The sequence below is a fragment of the Ciconia boyciana genome, chromosome 3 (genome assembly GCF_034638445.1).
Source record: "Ciconia boyciana chromosome 3, ASM3463844v1, whole genome shotgun sequence".
Taxonomy (NCBI): Eukaryota; Metazoa; Chordata; class Aves; order Ciconiiformes; family Ciconiidae; genus Ciconia; species Ciconia boyciana.
The window spans coordinates 83,179,680-83,204,704 of record NC_132936.1 but is presented as its reverse complement, the minus strand read 5'-3'; the positions used below and the strand labels follow the sequence as shown (position 1 = coordinate 83,204,704).

Below are 25,025 nucleotides of genomic sequence, written 5' to 3'. Positions count from 1 at the left end.
CCTATACAAAGTAGACTATAACAACTCATCATCCTGCCCAGAAGCTCTTACATACACAGGAACTCTAAACTGAGAGGACCTTTATTTGCTGCAGTGATGCCAGACACTAGCCCCAATTATGGGAGGCTTGCAGAAAAATCAGGGTATTAAATGACACTTCACAATTTTTTGTAAGAATGATTAGAAATTTTTTTTTTTTTTTACTGCCCACCATAGGAGGACTGAGGCAGCACCTCAGTCTGCATAGCATGGTAGCTGGTTTTTTTAGATAAAATAACTCTAACAGAAACAACCACTCCACAGTCACTTGAAGATGCTGCTGGCATCTTTAATGATGATTCCAAGCTAAATTTTCATTGCCATGTATTGAAAAATCTTCTGGTCCTATAACACGCTATCGGAGAGCCGAACTGGCCGCCTGTTTCAACCGACCATTTGCGTGGTGCTGTATTTCCCACCGCTCTTCCGTCAGCTGCTGCCGCAGAGCGGTTGTGGCAGTTGTTGCTCCAGCTGCTACCTGAAACAGGAGCATCAGACTGAAAACAAAGACACAATCAAACAGCTATCTGCAGCAGCAGTTCATCACATCCAAACACTTCCCCCAGATTTTCTGATGTGTCAAGAGATCCCCATTCTTCTACTACATCTGTCTGGAGTGCACAAAAACTAGAGCTTGCCCACAGCAGCTGCAATTATTCTCCTAAGAATAACATCCATTGTATTTCACTGACTGAAAGGGTCTGTCCCTGGATATTGTTGGTAGCCGTTTCTCTTTATTTTATACAAACGAATTCAGTATCATACATTGATTGGGACAGCTGGTCATTTTTCCCTAAACAGAAGTAAATCTCATTGTATGCATACCCAGAGGAATCAGCACATATGTGGCCTGGACTTCAGAGGCTGCTACATCCCACTGGATGCTGTTCAGGCAAGCAGGGAGAACCAGATGCTCAGCAGGGAAAACCAGATTCCTGCACACATGGGTACTCAAGCGGACGGTACTCATCTTTCTGCTGGGACTTTTTCCTTCTATAATGCTACTTGGAAGGACAAAAAACTGCCTCTAAGATTGCTCCAAAATACTTCAGGTTGCTAGCAGCGGCTCTGTCCTCCAAGTTGGAAGATTTGCTTTCTCCTTTCCCTGCTGTGTTTCCAACCCCTCTGTGTTCTTCCCAAGGAAGGCCAATGCCTACGGTGCAGGAGCAGACTTTGCAGAAGCCCTTTTTCCTCCCTACAACAGGAGTCCCCACCGGCCCCGTGGGATCAGAGTCACTATGAACTGCTGAGCCACAGAACAAAGGACTCGGCTCAGACACAGGCAACTCGATCAAGAAGTCCTCTACCCCAGTTTCAAACTCTGGCAGCTGTTGTCCAATGACTGCACCTTTGCAGGAAGCAAATTCACCTCATGTGCTGAAGCACAGATATTGTACGGCGTGCCAGGCTTTCAGTAAACAGTTTCTTCTAGAGTTGCTTGGACAAGTGAGGAAAAAAAAGAAACAAAGCCACTTGCCCAAGGAGTCTACCCTCCAATCCTAGGCAGAGAACAAAGGAATGAAATTAATCTAAGGTAGACAAAATGGAGAGGAAAACACCCATCTATCTACGAAAAGAAAGCTGAGCCTCCTAATCAGTCAGATCACAAAGGAAGAGGCAGACCTCTTCTTTCACCTGTGACTTGTCTTAGCCTCTCACAAAAGCCTACAGCCAGCTTCTTTGAGAAAGCCGAGACGATGGCGCCCTCAAAACACAAACCCAGCCATGGGACTAGCTGAAAATGAGACAATCCTGTTATCAAAGCTCAGGTTGAGTTATGACATTCGACACAAAATTTGGATTTTCCCCTCAAAAAAACCCTTGTGGCAGAGGAAGCTTGCTGTACGGCCAGTCACTCTGAGGGCAGGAGCTCTGGGGAATTTCCAGGTCAGAGTCCTCCCCAGGTGCTGGGGAACGTTCTCGGGCTCCACTCCTCTGCCGCAAGCCCACTGCTGCAGGTTTTGGAAGCTGTAGTGCACAGAATAAAATGGATCAATGGATCATTAAACAAAAGAACTACAATTAAAAAAACAGGGCACCATACCATCTTCATTATACTTAGCTATAGTAGCAGCAGTAGCATCAGCAGCATCAGCTATATTTTAAGAACTCAATAATTGTATTTTGGTTCATCTCATATAGCATAGACAGAGACATGTTTCCTACCACAGAGAACAGTTTTAAAATTCTGTGTTAAGCTTTAAAAAAAAAAAAATCAGAGCAGCACGAAAGGGCCCTAAGTCAAGGCAGTAAGGCAAATACTCAAAGTGACTTGTGCATCATCCTCATGTCATGGAAGATGATTTATCAGTGACTGAAATTAAGTCAACACAAAGAGGCCTGGGGGGGAACTGAAGCTGTCAGAAGCCTTGAAGACTCCCATGCCCAGAGCTTATGACTGGGACAGAAGTGAACAACAGGGAGAGCAGTTTCTGGGGCTCTGCAGCACTTCTTCGCATGGTGTATTTCATATGCAAGCACTGTTTTTCAATTCCTGCAGACCTGCAAAGCTAAAATAATTGAGGTGACTGAGAGCTCTCTCTCTTTTTCACTCCTATTACTCAGTGATGAAGCCCTAGCTGTGGTGGCCACTGCACAAGTTACCTGTTTTGTCTGCACATCTGACAGCTCAAGACACTCATTTCATCATGCATATTTATAAGAGGGGGAAAAAAGGGGGGAGAGCCCTCTTGTCTCACTTATCTATTTTACTTATTTGCAGTCCTTTTTAATATTATCCTTTCCCTGGACTTTTGATATTTTACAGCAATACCATGTGGACAGATAACGTGGTGTGGGTGTGTGAGAGAGAGATTTTTAAGAAGGGGAAGAAGAAGAAAGATTGCCATACAAAGCAAGTAACCGTACAGAGGAAGGAGCCCAGAAGCTTTATCCTCTCACACAGCACAGGAGCAAGAATCTTACACAGATCAGACACATACGCACACAAACACAAATGCTTACACCACCATCAGTGAAATATAACAGTATCTGGAAAGACAAGTGGCTATCACGTAGTGACAACTGACGGCAGGAGGGGGAAAGTCTGGTCAGAAGGGCAGAAAGCCTTTCTGCCAAGGGAGCACCACAAGGGATTGCTGACATCCTCTCAGGGCAGAGACACGATGATGCAGCATGTGAAAATCACCCACCAAGTGAAAGACCCGTAAGGAAATTAAGTTGCATAAGAAGGTGAAAGCAACAGTGACTTGCTGAAAACTGCTCCATGTATACCCAGTCCCAGGACCAGCTAAAACCTCCCCAGCACCAAAGGAGGCCAGTAGTTGTTACATAACGATGCAGTGTGCTTAGAAGTCTACTAAACCATCGGGGTCTTCATGGTCCAACTCATAGCACAGCATAGGAGTCTCTCCTGAAAAATATTCAGGAATATTTTAAAAAAAAAAGTTTAGATTATTTTGCCTCTAACCTACCTACCAACATAACTTTCTACTTGTAATTAAGCACTACTAAGGTTGTGAAATCAGGAAAAAGTGCAGACAACAAAAAAGCTCCAAACCACCCAAAAACCCAGAAGTAAAGACTCTGAGAGTATCTGGCATTAAAAGTACAGTTCAGTTCTCTGCTGTCCCACACACAGGAACATTAGCAGTCTGTGCAATGTAGTAGAAACTTTTTGATGCTATAAAGCCATTTCATTCCTCTGCTCTTTGTATTTGCGCTACACTTCTATTCCCAGAGGATATTTTTAATATGTATGCATTTTCACAGAAATAGCCAAAGAAAACCTCAAACCACATATTTAAAAAGGACTCTCCTGGATTGACTGCATGTTATCTAGCAAACAACAGATTTTTTTTGAAAGGATAGGGTGCAATTTGTTTTGCTTCTTCTAAATACAATTCTTTAAAGCTAAGATTTTTCTTGAAAGGCTGATGTGAATAAACATGGCTGCATTCAGACTTCAGTAATTTCACATAGCTTGCTAACCAGTAATTTGACCAGAAATTTCATGTGGCCATACACTTTGAAGAACAACAAAATGTGTACAAAGCAGTCTCTTCTAAAGACAGTACATGGCAGCCCATTCTCAATGGCACTTTTTGTAAATTAATATGTGAAACTATGTATAAGTCTCTTTTTCCAACTTTTCCCAAGTAAACCAACTCCTCTAAAAAACCCCACCTTTTTTGGCTTTATCAGACTTTGGCCTCAACTGAAGTTGCTGAATGCTTTGAGTATATTCAACTAATAAGGTTTTCAACCCCCTGAGCATTTGTATTTGACTTTGAATTAATCTTTGTCAAATGAGCTCCAGGCATCACTAAAGCAGAGTGAACTGGTTGCATAAAACTTCAAGTTCAGTTCCTTGCACCACTGGCCATGACAGTACTATAACAACTAATATACAGCATAGATAATTTCCCTATCTTCAGAAGATTCCCCCACACCCACTGTGGAACAAATTCCTACTAATTAAAAATTGTTCCATGGGAAGGGTGGAAGAAGAGGTGGAGTATTCAAATATTTTGAAAGATATTTAATTGAATTTCTTTCTTTCAACCAGCATGCAGTGCCCAGACAATAGTCCAGATGGAACTGTGCAATTTATTTTAAGAATGACATGTTGTATAGTCACATGCATCTGTAGATATGGATAAAACCAAAAGAGAAAAGTGATAAGTGAAACTAAATATGAACAGAAGTATAACAGACTTCCCTAGTTTTCATTGTGAAATGAAAAGAAACAAAAAAGGAAACAACAGGTACTAAAGAGAATAAGTCAAATAATTAACATGGTCTTATTTTATAATTACAAGATTCAGGTTACACTAGCGAAAAACATGTATTTCTGAAATGGTGTCCTCTTCAGTAGAGGATACAGAAATCATGTATTTTGTTACCTTTTGCAATCTCCAGGAGAAAGTACTTCACACTGAAACACTCAGACCTATTTTCCTCCGATTCCAATATGTCATCTTTAGTTAAAACACTAACATGTGTCGTGGTGCACAGAACACCAGCTGCTCCCACCTTTAAACACATCTCCACACAACCACACACAAGCAAAATGAGCTTTTGCACTGCAATTTCCTCGTTTTATAATAACGATTACACCCTTTAGTTTACCAAAAGCAGTTAGGCCTGTCTGGATGAGCAAAACGACCACATTCTGTGGTCTCAACCTCGATGTGAACCCCTGTCAAAACACAAGCTAACGTATTTGTTTGCACATTAACCAGCCAGGTTTAACATCAGCTTCCAACAGCCCTCAAGAAAGGGCCCAGGGTAACGTGTCTAACATTTCTCAATTCTTCAAACTCAAAGCATGCTACAGTTACTGACAAAGGCTTTTTGTTTTCAAAAAGTCCAACACATACCAAAGATAAACAAGACAAAACAAAGGATTATTAATCTTCCTGAAAATAACAATGTTTGACAAGAAAAATAAGCTTAGAAACAATGCTCAGACCAATCTTACATTGACTTGCTCTCTTGCTTCTGCACACTTCTATCTGGGCAATTATTCTTCATTTAAGACATTCTCTCACGTTCCCTGAAGTTTGCTTTAATAAGTTGCTATTTAATAGCATTTAGACCAAGAAAAGCAAAATGATTTGTATTTTATAGTGAGCTGCAAGCCACTCAATACAATTCATTATAGCATAGATTGTCTTAAGAGATGCTTCACACATCAGCCCTCTGTTATTCCAGTGCTGAATGCAATTCGTGTACCCAACAAGTAATTACACAAAAGTACATTATAGCAGCACTTTACTGACTAGCACAACGCAGTTAGAATAAATACATAGTATATTGCAATCCAATACCCAGGAGCTTGTCATTTACAGCCCATCAATACTGAACAACTTTCTACATAAGCACTGATCCTTAGTATATATGCATGAGTAATAGCTTTATTTCTCACACAGATAGCCCTAACTTTAGAAGACTTTCATTTTTTTTCTCTGCAATGATTCATAAAATAAAGTGTACATTTCCAGAAAAATCTCTTTCGCATTAAATATCCCAAGACTCTGGAATTTAAAACTAATACACTGAACTAGCTTTGTCAAGTATTTTAACCTGTTACCTAACATGCAATTGCCTTTCACAAGAAGTACTGATTTAGGATAAGCCAACGCAAGTTGCAATGAGGGAAATTCTGGTTAGATATGAGAAAAAGACGTTCACAGCAAGGGTGGTAAAATGCAGGATGCCTAGCAAGGCTGCAAAATCTCCATCCTTGGAGATATGCAAAACTCAGACAGATGGGGCCCTGAGCGACCTGATCTCACTTGGAAATTGTGGCCCTGCTTTGAGCAGGGGTTTGACAAGATTACCTCCTAAATTATTCTATAATTGTCTGACAATGTAGGGGATGCCCATAGGCACATGGAAAGTATATCCACACCAGATGTCTTACTATCTGCTTGCTGCTTTTTCATCTTAGAGAAAGAGACAACAGAACATGACTGGATGCAGACATAAAGTCACTGTACTTGAGGTATGATGGACTGCATAGCTTTAAAAGGAAGACACCCATCACTTTGCTCAGTTTAACAGTGAGCCTAACTCTCACTGTTAATTAACTGCAACCTCTGTAGGAGCATATTCATCCCCTCAGCGCTTCTGGATATACAGCCTGCCCTGAAAGCAAGAAGTGGCAGAGTACCCACGCCAGAAATGTGCCTGCTAACCACCGTGCAAGCGCAGCTCTGGGATGCGTTCAGCCACCTAAAGTAGCAAGTGTTTGGGGGAAGAGATTTGAGAACCAAAGGCACAGAAGGGGCCACATGATAAAGTCAAGCAGTTGAGTCACACAGCTGCACTGGAGATTTCAGTCTGTGCTCCCAAGGCAGCTTGTGCATTTTTCAACAGAGCAGCAGGCACAGCAAATACAACACTTGGGCAGATTTTGAATGGGATTTACCAGACCAAGAAGCCACATCATGTAGAGAAAACACCTACAAGGTGTTTTTAATTCAGAGAGCCACCATCTCCTGCAGAGAGGAGAGCAGCTGCTGAATAGGCGAGTGCTTCTTGGAAAGGCTGCATCAGCCAGGTTGTGACACGTTCCTACCAGCTCACTTTGCTTTTAAGTTGGGAAGAAGAAGAAGAAAAAAAGTCTAGCACTTCATCAATGGACAGCTGCCAAGTCCCTCAGCAACTATGACCAGGAGATCAGTCTCCCTCATCTGAGCTATAATCATTAATCCTCTGCACTTTCACTCTCCCAGAGTCAGATCTCCTCTTGCCTGTTGGCCTTCTGGCCTTTTGCCAGATTTCTGCCTTTGCATTCCTGGATACATTAAGGTCCAGCTTAGGAACTGTGATGGAGCATGCTCCCTGCCAGGACACTGAAATCCTTAGCAGGTAAGAGCTTGCTCTGAGGCTATAGGTTCAGATCCAGACAGGCTACAGAGGACCTAAATGCAGAGCTTCCACATTCTGAACCAAGGACTCTAGCTTCCACGTGACCATGCCATAGGTGGGCGTCTACATCACTGCCATTAGTTCTGGTCAGAAAAGGCTTTGGGGCTTGACAAGAGCACACAACTATAAACTGACATAGGATATTTAAACTGTTCCCGAAGGCTGTCACAGATGCCTGCCTAAATGTGCTTACTTGTGCAGCCCAAACCAGCATTTATCTGTCCCCACTTGCAATAGGGGAACTCCAGCTATGGTAAAGAGAGCAGAAGCACCTGATCATTAGCCCTGGTGACACAAAGTCGAACAACAAACAAAACCAAAACAGAAAAGTTCCATACAAGGCATCTTTTAAAAATTAACAGAAAGGAAATAAATTAATTCTAAACCTTCATTAAAGTTCTGAACCCACTTGGAATAATGAATGCCTGTATTCCCTCAAGTGACTATGTTATTATTCACGGTGCTGGTGAGCAAAGAACTCGGAGCAAGTTCTTCCTGAACCAGTATTAATTTAACTCATCTTTAAGTAATTTCACAAAGAGTTAAGTGCAACTCAAATGCTGCATCAGCAATGTGACAGAAAAAAACATGAATATTCTTTCATAAGCAAATCCAAAACTAAGAGAAAACTCAAATCAAACCACAGGTTCTCAGACAGAATGCTTGAGACCTTTTATTCCTCAATCTCAGAAACACAGGTGTAAGATACTATTAAAACAAACTCAACTTAAATTAAGAAACTATTTCCCATAACCTAATTCAAAATTTTAAACAAACCTCAAAAAAGAGGAATGTCCTCTATGAAATGTTCTGGTGACTTTTAAAAAAAAATTATCTGTATGAATTAGCACACATGAGCAGCAATTTCTCATGAATGTTAATATAACCAAACTAAATCCAATAAACATGAAGGAAGAAAAAAATTGCAAGCAACATAGTTATTGCTTATCTGGAAGAAATGCAAGTTAGGATAAACAGGATTTTATTTTGTCCTGGTGACACAGCAGCAGTAACACTTTCAAAGTTCCATCACCAATGTCTCATTGACTGCCAGTACAGTCCAGACCCTGAAGCACTTCCATTGCTTTTGTAAATAAAGATGAGGCTATTTCCAAAAGGTTACCAAGAGTAGCTACTTTTCCATTTAAAGGAACCATACGCTGTGCATTTAACTGTAGGTGTCCCAAAAGTCTTCATGCTTTAGCCCTTCCCCCACTACCTTGAGTCCACTGTCTGAGCCAAACACTCATCACATCAGACTTTATTATGATTGGAAGTTCACTGAAGCAAAAAGCTTCTCTAATATTTATTTGGATGGTGCCTAGTACACACTTTCAGGCTGTGAGAAATATGTTGTAATTACTGCATTACCAAGCTGGGGAAAAAATTCCACCAGTTAACATGAAACAGTTTAAACTGATGAGAGGTATTAACAGTTGATGGATACATATGCTTTCTGTAGGTGGCTCTTTACCATAAAAAAATACTAAGTGCAAGACCTTCAAATAACTACAAAGTCTTCCTTCCTGAGGAAGTATATTAATATTAGAACTTCAACCTCTGTTCTTAGAAAATGTTGAAGTGTCTGAATCCAGCTAATTAGCTGGCACAAATACGAAGAAAACAACTGACAGCCAATTCAACAGTGCATTGGGAAGATACACAACTCTACATCACTGACAACATATTGACATTTAAATACCTCTTTATTGTCCCTGGAAGATCCAGACTGAATGGAATTTGATAGGAGGATGCTAAAGTGTCATCCACAGCCTTGCTTATTTCCTGTAGTTCTCTCAAAGAAATGCAGCCAAGTAAAGCAGTCAGTTCACAGTCCTGTGACTGAATAAGCCTATCTTGTTCTTCAATTTCTCTTCGTAGCTGTTGATCTTTTGCTTCTAATATGGCCAGTCTCGCTCGGAGGTCTTCAATTTCTTTCTGCATAGAACAGAAGCCCGAGTTTACTATGAACCCTGTTAAAGAAACTCCTCTGCCCCGAGGAAAATGCAGTACAAGTCTCAGAAGTAGCATGAATTAAGGTTGTCCAATTTAGCACAACATTAAATGAGAAGACATTATTTTGTTGACACACAAAAATTCTTATGTCTGTTGTATTTAGCAACTCTAGTGCTTCCACAATCTGAAACTCCCCACCTCCATTTCAACATCAAATTTCACATTCCTCTTCCAACACTGTCAGTCACCTTTTACCTTTCAAATACGCAGGTATTTCCCAAGTTAAAAACTTCTTCCCCCAAAAACCCCAAAATCTCAGTTCAACCATTACAACAGAATCTTGCTACAGATTGACAGCTAACATGATCAACTGTCTATCTGCCCTCCTGCAGAATATCCCTGCAATTGTTCCTCTAGGCTTCCAATCCAACATCAGGCACAGGATGCAAGTGGTGAATCACTGACTATCTGGCCAGTCCTTTTGATTATTAATATTTAATTTTAATTAAAAGCACAAAATCCCTCCCTGGACTTAAAATGACCAGGCTTCAACCTCAGTTGCACTCATCTTGCCAGAAGTTCAAACCCCATGCATTATGATACTGATGTTTCTTGCAAGAGCACGTTCTAATTTTTCCTTGAAAACCCAACAGATAGCTTGCACCCAAGGAAGGAGCACTTCATGAAGGAGTCTGGGTTGCTGAGTTAATAAAGTTATTTAATATATGGCCCTTTGGTCATTTGTCCCAGAATTTGAAAAATGACTTCCAAAAAAAAAAAAAAAAATCAAAGGAGAACTACTTGCTATCAAAGTAATTGAATGCCATACCGGAGAATTTGATTCTATTCCTACATGTCTTACAGCCTCTGTAAGCTGTAAGTTTCTTACAGAAACTCTGAAAGCAACTTAAACTATTATCTCAACACACAGCCACAGATTGAATGTTCACCATTTTCCATACAACCAACAAGAGAGGTCTCTGAAGTGCTATCTATAGACTCTCAACAGAAATCAAACCTCGTAATTCCATGCTCTGACCATATTCAGTCCAGCTAAAAAGAAAAATTAAGAAAAAAAAAACAAAACACAAAACACCACACACATTTTTCAGGTAAATAACTAGACATTACAAAACTGACATTAGAAACAACCATCTAGCTTTTAATGGTAATTCACTTCTTCATTCTCTATCTGTAAAACGGCAATAAGAATATCTCTTCACCCAAAGTGATGTTACAGAGATAAAATTAAGTGGTTTTGAATCACTCAGATGCCATGTTGATTAATGCTGTAAAAAGAGCCCATTCGCAAATTAATAAATTGCATCCAAAAGAGGGTTTGAGTGGCATACCATAAAAGGGTTCTGGGGCCTAATACTGAGTAATGAAGATAAAATGGTATTCTGAATATCTGAACAAGCACTTTCCATCTTCAGCAATGTATGAGGCAGGGATCCAGGAAAAAAAAAAGGCATGCTCATTTAAAGACTCTCATAAAACATACATACTATGCACAGATAACTGACTTTGGCATTTCTTCACTTTTTAAGTGCTTCACTTTGAAACCTTAACATTCTTTTAATGTTTTCAATGTAATTTAAGTGAAGTATAGTTCACTAATGCTCATTTTGTCAACAAACATATTTTCAGGTTTGCTGCACTGCAACAAGCTCCCCGAGTATCACTTAAAACAACAAGAAACAGTTCTTGCATGTTCAAAGGTTGACTGGCTCAAAAATTTCAACTTATTAGTGCTGCGCACTAGATTCATCAATTATTTTCCTCCTTTTTTGGTTTTAGATTTAGCGACAAGAGAACAGAGTGGCCCATGTTTCAACCCACAGGCATTTGTCAAGGACAGAAAGGTCAGCAGGCCAAAAACATCAGTTTTGTTTCTTTCAGTCTCAAATTAGGCTTTTAGTGCACACAAAGGACAATTCTGTCTCTGTGTTACTGGTTTGGGAATACTGCCAAAATCTTAATAGGCCCTACTTAATACAAAGACCTTCATATTCTGTGAAAATGTAGTAATTGCAATCACTGCAATAAGCAACCTACATGGGAACAGAAAGGGAGATGAACAGAATTTGGTTTTACAAACACGCTTTTAGTACCGAAATGTTTTTACAACATAAATAGATACCAGAAGCACACAATCTGTATTCACAGAGAGAAAGCTGTTCTGCTTGGGAATAGTACACAGGCATTCTTGGGAGAATGGAAATTTTAGTCAGTAAACTGGAATTCTCTTGCATTCTTTTCCAGAAATGCCAAGAAGCCTTTAATGTGCTCTTGGTCAGCCTCCAGGGACAGATAAAAAGGACTTAAAGTCTCAGCATGGAACAACAGATGATATTCAGCTCACTAAACATAAGCCTGAGTTTTAGTTTGTGGATTTGAGTTTAAACTGAGATTTCTAACACAACAGCTAATCAGCACTGATTGTAAACCTCCAACTTCACTTATGGGCTGGTGTTCTCTAGAAGTACAGATTGCCGTAGAAACATTAATATGTAAATTTTAGATACTGTCACAGGCTCTCTCAAATCCCTAAAGACAAATGCAGAACCAACAGGAGAGAGGGTAGAAGGAAAAGGAAGGTAAAGGAGGGCCAAGGCAGGGTGGGGGAATAATGATGATTTCAGATCACGTGAGATTGTGGGCAGGAGCAATCCTTAAGGGATGCTGGGAGCCACCAAACACCACAGGTCAGCCTTCTCCAGAACCTGGGATTCATGATAATTTTGATCAAATGCTCGTAAATAGCATGCCATACAGTGATGTGGCTAATCTGTCCCTAGTATAACTACATAGGAATAAAGATTCACCTGAAGCAAGTATAAAACATTAGCTAGCATGGAGTCTTAAGTACAGCAGTTTTCAGTTGAATAGCTTGAGGTGGCTGGCTGGACATCTAGATTACCAAAAATAGTTTTCTGGACACTGATAATGTTGAACTAGACTATGTCTCCTCTTATAGGCTGATAAACTAAATCCAAACAATACAAAGGTGATGACTAGGATAGAAAAGACATTTCTTCATCTAAGTAAGATTTTGCAGTGGCTATCTAAAATGCTTTTCTCCATTTCATTCTGGGGTGGGTGGGTGGGGGGGGGCGTGTACACACAGATGATTATACCATCAGATCCACCAAAGGAAATATCAAAAACAATGAAATTTCAAGACAACACCACAGACAAAAGAAAACCAGACCTACTAGCTCTCTAAGATGTCACATCGCCAAGTGTGATAGCCAAGGTTTAAAAGGAGGTGGAGCAAAGACTTGTACTAGACAGTAAACTGAGATTTTTGAAGGACAGTGAAAAGAAAGAGCTAGATTTTGCTTCAAAGGCTTGCAGATTTAAAATTGGACAGAAGCCATCTTAAAAACATTCCATTTGCCAAATTACCACGTTGTGACATCACGTGTCAGTGCAAAGTTATTGTTGGCAAATGCCAACTGCTCCATGACGATTCCTTCATCCTTATGAAATGCAATCCATCATTTTTTCAGGAACAAAAGCTGGTAAATCATGTAGTTATAGTAAATTCTAACCAGAAATGGATGAAAGATTGCTTCCTTCAAAACTTTTTGTCTTCGAATAAAAAATTCTGAAGATGAGTGAAATATTAAAGTGGCAAATTAGAACATAAAGAGCACACTTAAAAAGATAATGAGGAAAGTTAAAGCACACACACAAGCCACCAAGCCTTCCAGTTCAGCTTCTCCATAATGAGATTAACACAACTCCTGTGGCTGCCATCTCCAATCATCACTTAGATTATCAACTGGACTAAAGCCAAGGCTCTAATTGCTGCACAGAAGCAAAGTCACTATTGCAATAAATTTATTTAATTCTGTGTGACAGCTTACAAGCTTTTCTCCCCACAGCACTGGTTCTTATAGACAACTTTGCAGTCTTATTACCTGTAACCATTTCTTTTCTTGAAAAAGTTGGTTTCGTTTTGTGGCTGAAACCTGCGTCCTCTCCTGGTAAGTGGATCTCAACAGTTTATCTTCGTTTTCGTGCCAAAGCTGGGTTTCTTCATGTCTAACCCTTTGAAAAAAAATGAAAGGAGCTAAAAATTAGCATTATGGCTGAGTATCGACATCTCAAAGACTAAATAGATCAGAATGCTACATGTTACCTTCAGAGTCATAACCCTCCATCACCAAAATGATTGCATCTTAAACGGATACAGTTAGAGAACAAGAGATTTTTCCTTGGCATATCTTCCTTTATTATCTCAAACATTTACACTGTTTTTACAACACGCTGAAGAATGAAAAAGGAAAACTTGTATAGCTTCAGGCTTCCCTCAGCTTTTTCGTATTTCAGAAATTTATCCATCACTGCCTTGAAAGAGACAAAACTAAAGCATGTAATTTCTATCAATACAGAGAAAAATCTTACTCAGACAGAAGTTTAGAAACTTGCCAAAGCCATTTTTGCAGCTTCTGTCAGCTTTTGGAGACTACATTAGAGATCATCTGGAGTGTTTGCTTCACGATGCCAAATTTTACTTCTCTCTTGCACAGCAAGTTCTTTCAAAATCGCAGTCAGTGGGATTCCTCACAGTGGTCGGTACAATGCTCAGCTGTAAATCTTTGCATGATTGGACCCCAAGGTAATCAGTGCATTACATTAAGTGTCAAGTCTATAATCAGCCTCTCAGAATACACCTGCAAACAATGCAAACCTATTTTGTCTTGCACATTCCTGCATAAGGACATGCGCGCTTGCAAGGCCAATTGCATTTCTGTGTCCATCTCTAGACAAGCATGTGCATTTCCACCTAAAGGGTACAGATGTATTTCAACATCTTGTTTAAAAAAATACTGTGTCAAACAAAGGATGTTTTTGAAGCATGATTTCCCATCATAATCTTGCAAAGCACATACATCCACGCCACATACAAAACATGCATTACAAGTCTGGTTTAAGCATGATTAATCACATAATTATGATCTCCATGCACAGCTGTTTAACAAATGTGTAGAACAAGAGGTTCCCATCTCTTCTGCAGGACCATCAGAAGACAAGCATGCTTTACTCCCTCTCTATGGGCTGAAGAACATACTGAAAAAGCAAAATAAAACCCTGGCACTAAAATAAATGGCATTAATACCTAAACAAAATAGACATAATGACAGTGTAACTGTATTTCTGTAATAACAAAATAGATCAGAGACACCTGTATCATGAGGTGCTAGGCCATCACTGTGTATGTGCCTTACAATCATTACCACTGACCAGCCAACCACATTTCCCAGTAGCTCTGAAGCCGCCTTCTTTTAGTAAGAGCTGCATCTTTGAGAGCCGTACGCCATAGAAATTTCCAAGTGGCTGGTCAAAATTTAGGAAACATTCCACAATAAACATAGGTTATTCTCAGAACCTCCTTGGAAATCCTATGTACATCTGCCTACTTGGTACTAAGGAAACAGAAACAAGATCTCTCTCTGATCTCACCAAACCTGGGTGATTGCACAAACACAGTATTGTTCCTAAGCTAAACATAACCAAACCTGGCTCCTACCACCATGTCCCCAATTATCCTGTGTCAACACTGAATGCATTCACCTAAAAAAACTCATCTCAATTTAATCAAGTAAAACAAAACTGGGGCATGAATTTCAGTCTCATGTATTAAACAAAGAACCTGCCATACACACTTTTCATTTTAAAAGTTCTTTATTTGCAAAAACATGAGACTGGCTTGACTACAGTAAAACTGCAATGATCTGGTCTTCTGGGGCTAGGCTGATCATCTTTTTAATTTTCCAGGTGAAAAAAGAAGTCTTAGGTATATTGGTTTTGTTCCGATTCAAAATGAAAATTAAAACTGAAGCCTACAAATTTTCCTTGAAGAAGCAGTCATGTTCTCTACCCTGTACTATCTAAAAATCCTGTTGGAACAGAAAAATTTTAAAACATCCCTGTTGAAGACAAAGGGTACGCTTGCTGAATCAACAAGAGTCAGACCACAGACAAAGCAGTGTGAAAGGTTACAAGAATCAAGCAAGAAAAAGAGAGTGTGTCATAACAACAGTCAAACAGAAGCTCAAAGAAAGGAGTGTGCACAAGACAGAAAAGTGAAGAGGATATTCATCTGACCCTGAAGAATGGCACTGCTCTCAGACCTGTGCAAAGAGAAAAGTTACAGATATAATCATCCAAAGAACAGGAACGCTTTCATAAATGTATATATCATATATAGAGAGAGTACACATTTTATATATAAAAATATATTATATATACACACTATATAGGAAAAAAAATAAGCAGACTATGTATTTCAAGGATGCTTTAGTGACTCAATTTCTATGACACTGAAGACAACACCATCTCTAAAGCCAAAATCATTATTACAAATTAATTCAATAGAGCGAACACATCTTAATGACAAAATACAGAATGTTGTATCCTAATCTTTAAGGAATGGTAAAACAGCTTCTTAGGGCCTCAGAAGTTAGAAGGAAACAGCTCTGAGGGAGTGCAGTTTTTTTTAAACCTGCCTTATTACTAAGTAGTATAAATAGAGGGTAAAAATACCCTTAAAAGTCTCAAATTTCACAATAAAATCCTATTATCTGTACTGATTTTATCTAATTTTCACGTATATCAAAAATTACACTCAAATGTATTGACTAGCACACTGCAGCCTTTATATGTGCAAGCTGCCAGAAAACAAAAGGTTTTTCTTCTTTCATTTGTGCTATTGCATTTGAGAATAGCTTCCAATACCTATGAAGAATCCTTACTTCTAACAACAGTAACCAGTTGTATAGCTGAAGAAGGACCTAGAAATAGAGACAACTTTTTCTTCCTAAGCTAACTATCTCCCTTGGGTCATCCGACACATCTCACATTCCTCCAATCTTTGAAGTTGTTATCCCTTCAAGAGAAGGCTGAGAATTTATTTTTGCGACTTTGTACAGTGCTGAGCACATTACTGCCACCTAACAAGTGACACATAAAAGAGAGCTCCCAAAGATCTACGCATATCAAAAAAGAATCTGTTTTTACTGTATATTTAAATATCCTTTCATTGCCTGAAAAGGAGCATCAGAATTAACTCCACAGGGAACCGCTGCTCAAGCTGCTTTGCTGTTGTATGCTCAAGCTGCCGTGTCAAGGATTCAATCCCATTCCCACTCAACATCAGTGTGAAAAGTTCCATTTAATTCACCAGTTCATCATGATCAATTTTTTTCAGGGCAATTCTGTAAGAATTGTAGAAAGAAAAAAAGGGAGAGTGGGCGGGATTTTCAAAAACTAGCTCCATATTGCTATGTTAAAAGGTCCTTAAAACTCTTTATTAAAATTATTCATAAATTGTATTCCACATTTTGAGAAAAACAGAATCATCATTTTACATAATAAGGAATCAACAAACTTACCGATGATCGGCAGCATAGCGCAGTGCTGCTTGAACTTGGGTAATGAACCTATCCAAAAAACTGCTAATTGAAGGATGCCTTGAAGGAAGCTGAAATTTTAAAGAATTTTTTTCTTTCTCCAGTTCTTCCAGCTTCCGTCTAAATTTATCAGCTAGAAATTAAATAAAAGAAAAGTTACTTAGCAGTGACAAAAAGGTTCCATTTTACCTGAAGAAGAAAAAAGGTCTATCAACAAAAAGTAAAATCCACCTCACAGACGGTTCTTCCCTTTTTGATAAAATATATCGGTCTGTTTTGCTCAAGGATGAATTACTAAGACTACAATGGAAAACATCAGATAACCAGGATGCTAAGCTACTTTCTTCTACGACAAGGACAAAACTGCAGGCTTCCCAGCACTTTCGCAGAGTTTTAATTTGGTAAGGCTCCAAAGAATTGGCTCAAAGTTATCATCTGTGCTCTTTTCCTAGAGTAACAGCTCTGAATTCAATTCAAAGAAAACTCCTACTCTTCACTGCTCTAGTTTTAAAACAATCTTAGATGGCAGTTATACATTTAAAGTCTGACCTTTTAAAAAAATTGCATTGTTATTAGGTCAAGAACTGAAGAATCACACGTGATCTCAGCAATATATTTCAGCAGAAAATGCACATGCAATTATAGCAATTAAACAATTACCTCATTCCAGGCTCTCCTGAATTATGCTTACTTTATCATCCAACAAAAAGATTTACTTTCAACTTTAAATACAAATAACAGTGGTCCTTAAGACAGTGCTTTGACTCTACCATAAGTCTATAAATTTCTTAGAGTAAACACTTCTTTAAGTTAGTTCTTATTTTGTTTTCTTTCGCTGTGTAGAAAACGAAGGAACATAGTTCCAATTACAAATTATTATTTCTGGTAGGTATGTTCTCTATTCTCTATAGTACCAGTATACTAGCAAAATCACATACACAACAGATAACAAGCCTGGCTGGTCCAAGCCAGAACACCTTTGATGATACATTAGTCAAATCAGAGAGTTTTGAGCTAGCCCACAAATGGAAAACCTTTACAGTTCAGTACTTTCCTCTGACCTCGTTGCCTACAATTTTGTGTGATTAGCATTCCTTCCCTTCCAACATTTTCAATACAACATGTTACTATCAGAATAACATCTATTTGTGCATGCTTTTTGCTGCTTATTTTCTTTCTTTATCCTCAAAGGGGTTTTAAGAAGAGGGGTTGTTTACATTTGCCGGTTTAGTGAAATGATCCATTTTTACAATAATCTATCATTAGTATTGATCTCCCTTCTGCTTCTGTGCCGATGGGGTGCAATAAAGACACAGAACGTACTAATGAGACTAGATCTTCTCCCTAGGCCAGCAGACCATTCCAGGGTAAACTCATGTTGTTGTTGTTGTTATTAGGGTGCAAAATGCTGCCAGAAGGCTCTAGCTGAAATGATCACCACCCAGGTTACTGCAGGGTCCAGGCCTTGCCCCAGCAACCGCACGTACACATATGCATACTCTTCCTGCAAAGGAGAAACACCTTTTTGGCAGTGCAGGTGAACCACATCTGCGATGTGTTTCTCGGGGACCACAGCTGAACAGATTCGTCCTATCCCTACCACCACAGGGAAACTGGAATTTGGGCCTAGATGAAACTTCTGAGCCCATACTTTGACCAGAAAAATATGTCAGCATTCACGTTTCACATGGAGTTTCAAACACAGCCATCAAAAATACCACTGTTACAAACAGAAAAGTAAAGGTTGGATTGTGACCAATGCATGCTGAATGCCAAAACACATGGAAACACCTCCTTTTACTCAAACCATTCACCACTGGGCTTCCTGTGTTACCCAAGCAGGAGTTGTGGCAACCCTCTACAGCCATTCAACAATGCTGTCATTGTTCTTTGACATAATTATGCTCACACTGTGTTTGTGTGTCCAGTTGTTTCATCGTTCGACTCCTACCCATCCTGGCCCTAGAAACAGGCTATTTTGAGAAGGAAAACAGATGAGGGGATCCACATGCCAATTCATTCTCTCTCTCATTAATTCTTGGCTGCATCCTGCTTTATATTTTCCAGTCTACACAGAATTCAATTAGTTTCTACTAACAGACATTTCTAAATAGTTTGTTTCACTGGCATTTTGTAAGTACTATTGCTGGCCGTATCTGCTCGTCATCTCTCAGCACTAAATGACGGTTTACCCTTTCGGCACTGCAGTTAGGGTTTACGTCTCAAGAGACTCCACCACCGCCGAGCTGAACACTGCAGCACTCCTGGAAAGGAGACCCCTTGGTTTGACCTGGCTGATGTCTTCAGTGCATAGAGAGACCAAGGCACTTCAGTGCCAGCTGCAGAGCAGGGAGCCATGCAAATAAGGCTTATCTCAGTCCAGCTTTCAGTGCTGCAGCTCAAGAGAGTTCTGGATCAAGCAGAAGTAATGGAAATGGATCACAGGTCTAGCAAATAGGACACATGAAAAAGATGGCAATAAGCAGGTTCCTCGATCGAGTGGAGATAAGGACTGAGGAGAGTAACTTCCAGTACTATTACGTAGCAGGAAGCTGCAAAAAAAGCGGTAATACAATGCTTTTCACCTCTTCTCAGAACTTGAGTCCTCAGTAACAAACCTGAGTTGCAGCAAAGGAGATGAGGAAAAACATTAGAGAGAGTAAAGCACTAACTGCTTGGGACAGCCAGGAAATCTCTGCCAGTGTTGGTTTTCAGGTCAGACAAACAGCTCTCAGGAATAGCTATGGCAGAGTTTTTAAGGTCAAGGCCAGAAAGATCAAATGTGTTCTCTTGAGAACCCTTCCCACCATATTTTCTAGGATTTTCCAGCCAAGAAGCAGACACAGAAGGCCTTCGCTATTCATAAACCATCAGACTCAAGGACAACATTTTTTTACCTTCATTTCAGTCTTTTAAGCACATTACTTCAACACAGAAAAGACCTTCACAGGATCCCAGAGCTCACTGATGGACTGAGACACTGAAAGAAGCCACATGGACTCAATACCTCCATCATATACAAAGGCTTAATACTTTGTTCCTCTGTCCCATACTTCACCTCAAAACAAGACATCTAACACACAGCTTACATGCAAAAAGCAATCCCCCCATTTGATGAGGTTCTTAAATGAAGGAACTTTAACATATTAAATACATACTGTTTTACAGACAAGTATTTGGAATAAGGCTTAATTCTCTTTACCAGCCTTTTATTTCACTGTATTCTGTCACTAGCTTGCTGCCTTGCAGCAGTCCTACGGATACCCTAAGAAGCTTCTACTTCACTGCAAACAGCTAAAATCAACCCTTAAATTACCCTCCATCCCAACCTGTTACTGCCTGGTGCACTTCAGACATCCCACTCAATTTAAAGCCAACCCAGGGTACAGGCCTGGAAGATGCTGACTAACTGCTGTTCTCAATTAAACAGACAGAAGTCGAAGAACCGCATTGTCTCCAAAGATCATGTTTTGTAATAGCTTTGAGCAAAGGAAGCAATCTCCATAATTTTTAATTGACCATGTGAGAACATCTGGCTACCTCTCTACTTTTTACATATTCTGATGTTGGTTTTATTCCCTTGAAGAGAAGGTTCACTTTATCAGAACTATTTATCATCATTTAAAACACATTTAAGAAAATCATCACAGTAAGAGTAGAACCTCATTTGCTACATACCACATATATTTATGTTTATGTCTGTTCTTTGCTGATACGTGGGAAGATGATCAATTCTGCTATTCTACAAATTGCTGGACATTTAAGGAAATGTTTCTTCACCTGGTTGAACTAGAGAAGGTTTCCTGGTTTCAGCTGAGATAGAGTTAATTTTCTTTATAGGGGCTGGTATGGGGCTATGTTTTGGATTTGTGCTGAAAACAGTGTTGATAAGAGAGATGTTTTAGTTGTTGCTGCACTAGTCAAGGACTTGTCAGCTTCCCATGCTCTGCCAGGTGCACAAGAAGCTGGGAGGGGACACAGCCAGGAGAGTTGATCCAAACTGACCAAAGGGCTATTCCATACCATATGTCGTCATGCTCAGTATATAAAGCTGGGGAAGAAGAAGGAAGGGGGGACATTTGGAGTGATGGCGTTTGTCTTCCCAAGTAACCACTACGCGTGATGGAGCCCTGCTTTCCTGGGGATGGCTGAACACCTGCCTGCCCATGGGAAGTAGTGAAGGAATTCCTTGCTTTGCTTGCGTGCACGGCTTTTGCTTTCCCTATTAAACTGTCTTTGTCTCAACCCTTGAGTTTTCTTACTTTTGCTCTTCCAATTCTCTCCCCCATCCCACCAGGGGGGAGTGAGCGAGCGGCTGCGTGGTGCTTAGTTGCCAGCTGGGGCTAAACCACAACAGGCAGCCATTTGATCCTGCCCCACAATCCTGTAAAGAATCCCCTCCCTCTTTCCTTCACTTCACCCAAAAACCTGAAGCATCTAAACCAGGATTTGTGCAGGGTTTACATGCATAAATCGCACGTTGCAGCCCTAAAATCTTTTTCTTACCTGCTAGATACTTCCAGAGCCACATAACCTCCCCAGCATTTGCTTTCTTAAAAACTTAAAGCTTCCAAGATGACTGAAGTGTTTTTGTATACTCAGCATCAAAGATACTGTTACCTATTTTGTAAGAACTAAAGAAGCCCCAGGTTCAGATACAAAGACCCCTCTTTTAGCAGTCTGTCTCCAACCACACACAGCAACAGACCCTTAGAGAAGAGACTAAGAACCAGGGTGCAAAGTGCCATGCCCTGGAAAAAGGGGGGGGGGGGAATCACCAACAGGTGGACATCTATCCACCATTCCACCACATCCACCAGAAACTTCTCTTTTCTCAGGCTATCTATGTTTTGGTCTCCAAAATGAGAGAGAATGACAGAGAATTCCAAAATGGAATTATGAATTATATAAACACATACCCCATTTGGTAATTTTAAACCTGAAGTCTGATGATCTTATTAGGTGTTTGGAGTTTTTTTGGATGTTTTTTGGTGGGTTTTTGTTGGGGGGGGGGAAGGTGGTTTTGTTTGTTTGTTTTACACTGTAAATGAAACAAAACATTCCTTCATCACTTTCCCTGCACATTAATAACTTGGACATTGTCATGTTCAAATTGCACCACTCATTCTCCAGGACAGAGAGACTTACATTAGCTAAAGCAATGCTACAAAGGCTAGAAAGTGAGGAGTCTAATGCAGAGCTTGAATACATGACTGAAATGCAGCTCGAGAACAGCCCAGTAAGCAAGGTGTCTACAGCCCAGTTACTAGCATTGGTCTCCTGCAAAAGTACTTGCAGGAGAAGATGCAGACAAATTAATATCCAAATAGGACATGTAAAGACACATACTGTGATCAGAAATGAAGGCATTACAAGCAACTGGAGTATGCGTGTGCTCTTAATTTAAGGATAAAATAATTAACCATTTAACAGTACCAAACAGATACACAGTAGAAGATACTCAATTCCTTGCAAGTCCTAACACAACAGATATGTGTAAAAGGGAGCTTCAGATTACATTTGGATAGCTGAACAGCCAGCCCTTACCATGTGCTGTCTGGTTACTGGCACAGAGCAAAACCTCTTCTACCTTCCATTCAGCCCTCATTACGGAAACCAACAAAATAAACCCAGCGCAGAGTCAAACTGCACACCCAGACAAGGCTGGGTCCAAGGCGGCATGGGGCTGAGGACAGACACTGGAAGAGCCTGTTGGAGCGACAGGGACAGCAGCTGTACCCCACAGCTATGCCTACCCTTGCAACTATGTGGACTAACAGGAGCACATCTGTAGAGCAAAACAGTTCAGCACTGAGCAACCAACATCTGCAGTTCAGAGGGTCTTACTTCAGACTAGGTTTAGTGTAATCCCATGGACTGAAGGCCAGTTAGTAGTTGGAGCCCCTGGGGTACACCGCTAGGAGCATATCTTCAAGACTTTGTTCCACCTGAAAGAAAACCAGTCCATGCACTCCAAGACTGCTCTACAATGGAAAGCAAAGTACAGTAAACAGGACACTTTGGAGATTCCTTTCAAAGGCTCACACACCTAATCTGAACTAAAATGCTATTTGGGTCAGGGTCCTTGGAATACTTCCAGCAGTCAGTGGAAAAAGTAGCTCCTGCAAAGGCCAGTAAGCAGAGGCTAAAGCTTTCCAGACAAGGTTATAAGCCCCTGGGTACCACAGCCAAACATTTGTGTTCAGTTCATAAAAGGCTAGAGCATAACGGCTGCTAGAGCAAAACGCAAATGAAATTACCCCGCTTACCCACCGCTTAATTTTTTCCATTCCAACCAAAAAGGCAGCTTTGTGAAATTCAGCACTCCAGCTGTGCTCCTGAACTATCAAGGCGACTTTGAGGAACTGCTAAGCAAATCAAAACTCCTGGCTGCTGAACATCCTTTGGAGTTGGAAGCAACTGCTACAGAAATCACCTAAGAGCAGGAGGGCCAAAATCTGTAGAGTATGCTACTACTCCACAATTCTTTGTTTTGTGTGTATTCCTCAGTTATTTGGCACTCTAAGTAGAGGTGACAAACCCTTCTAATTCCTGCTTTACCCTACCAAGCTGCTAGATCGATGTTTGCCTCCAATTCTGGTGCTAATTAAAGTTAAAGGACTAGTAACCTGAAGAGTACAAGAGAATAGGTCTACCTGCATTCCCAGCCAGACTCAAGGCATCAGAGTAGCCAAAATACACAGCGATGACCTGATGTCACATTTGATGCCACAAGCTTCCCCTGCTGCAGGCAATATCAGCTGTCTACCATCTCTCCACTCCTTTTTCTTTCCTAGCGACAAGAGACCAGTATACATAAATTGGATGGGGGAGGAAAGGAAAGGAAACCTGGTACTCGAAATAGCGCCTGCAAGAGAAGCAACAGAGAACAGTGTCTGCAGGATTTCTTACAAGGACTGCTCAAGCAGACTCTCTGCCTCCCAGCAAGCTCTGCATTTTCCCCCCATCAGTCCATACCAGTTACAAGCCAGGAAATTGCTGTGTCCTTAAAACATATATAACATTTCAGAATTTAATGTACCGAATGTCGGTGTTGCAGCAGAGTTGGGAAGTCTGAAAGCTTTTAAAAAAAATACAAGAACACATCTCACCTGTTATACTTCTTACAAAAAGAAGCTTGACACATTGGCAGATATTGATTTTCCCCCCTCTAATTCATATTGAATTTAAGAGCATTCATTTAGGCTTTGAACAAAAAGCTAAATTCTCAGAAGTTTCACTGATTCTTCCCCCAAAGCACAACACCAAGTTTCCCACCTACAGTTTACATCTTAACAGTGAAAAGTCTATGCTGTATATGAAACTTCTTCCCAGAAAGGCGCTCACTAGTGCAAGCCTAGAGTAGACTTGCAGCATAAATTTTGACCAGTGCCCCTATTTCATAGAACATCCATAGCAGCAACACCACTGACAGATTGCCACTCAGAACTGTAACAGTCTCTGTCTCCTAGTAATAACAGTTAAATGGAACAGTGATTTATGGGCACAAGCCGTAGGACTCTGGGTTTGGTGAGGGTGTAGGTACAGTTACTTTCAACAGCAGCAGGAAGATTAGCAAGAAGCCACAAAGCCAGAAAGGTTCTTCCAGCACGCCTCTGGGAAAGGAGGGGGGTGAGAGCCCAGCAGGAAGTGTCAGAGTCCTGACTTGGGTGATTAATCTCTTAAGTTACTTGGCCAGGGTTAGAAAAATTTTGCTTTCCCATGTTTCTTTCTCATTATCGCCTGGCAATGATGTAGGCTGAACTATCCTCACAGCTGTTCTTTCTGGGCTGTGTTTAAGGCACATCAGGACTATCGGGATAAACCTACATCACAATTTCCTGTAACACGGCTATCCTACAAGCAAAGCAGTTATTATTTGCCACTATCAGCTCACAGAGATGATACACATACAATCGTACTAGGCTCAGACAACAACAACAACAAAAAAAAACCACACAAAAAAACCCCACCTCCTACTCCAATAAATTTACAGTCAATACAACAAATGTCAGCCAGAAAGACAAATGGAGAGAACAAAGCATCAGACATTCAATATGGGTGAAAATGATGTACAATAAATTCAGCGTCCCAGAAGCAGCTCATACTCCACTGCTCTTAAACTGACACTTCTGAAGGACATTAAGTTTTTATAGTATTTTTAATAGCAAAGTTTTTAATAGCAAGAGCTTCATAAGTATTTTACAT

The 25,025-nt window shown here is 40.2% G+C and overlaps 1 protein-coding gene across 6 annotated transcripts in view; it reads right to left on the bottom strand.

The window, feature by feature from the left end:
- The window catches only part of DISC1 (DISC1 scaffold protein), a 212,953-nt gene that overhangs the window by 132,979 nt on the left and 54,949 nt on the right, over positions 1–25,025 (bottom strand). For all 6 annotated transcript variants that reach the window (XM_072856341.1, XM_072856342.1, XM_072856343.1 and 3 more), the window contains 3 exons: positions 16,800–16,950; positions 13,323–13,452; positions 9,140–9,375 (listed from right to left, as the gene is read on the bottom strand). In XM_072856341.1, the coding sequence (XP_072712442.1) occupies positions 9,140–9,375; positions 13,323–13,452; positions 16,800–16,950 (517 nt within the window). The remainder of the gene's footprint in view (positions 1–9,139; positions 9,376–13,322; positions 13,453–16,799; positions 16,951–25,025) is intronic.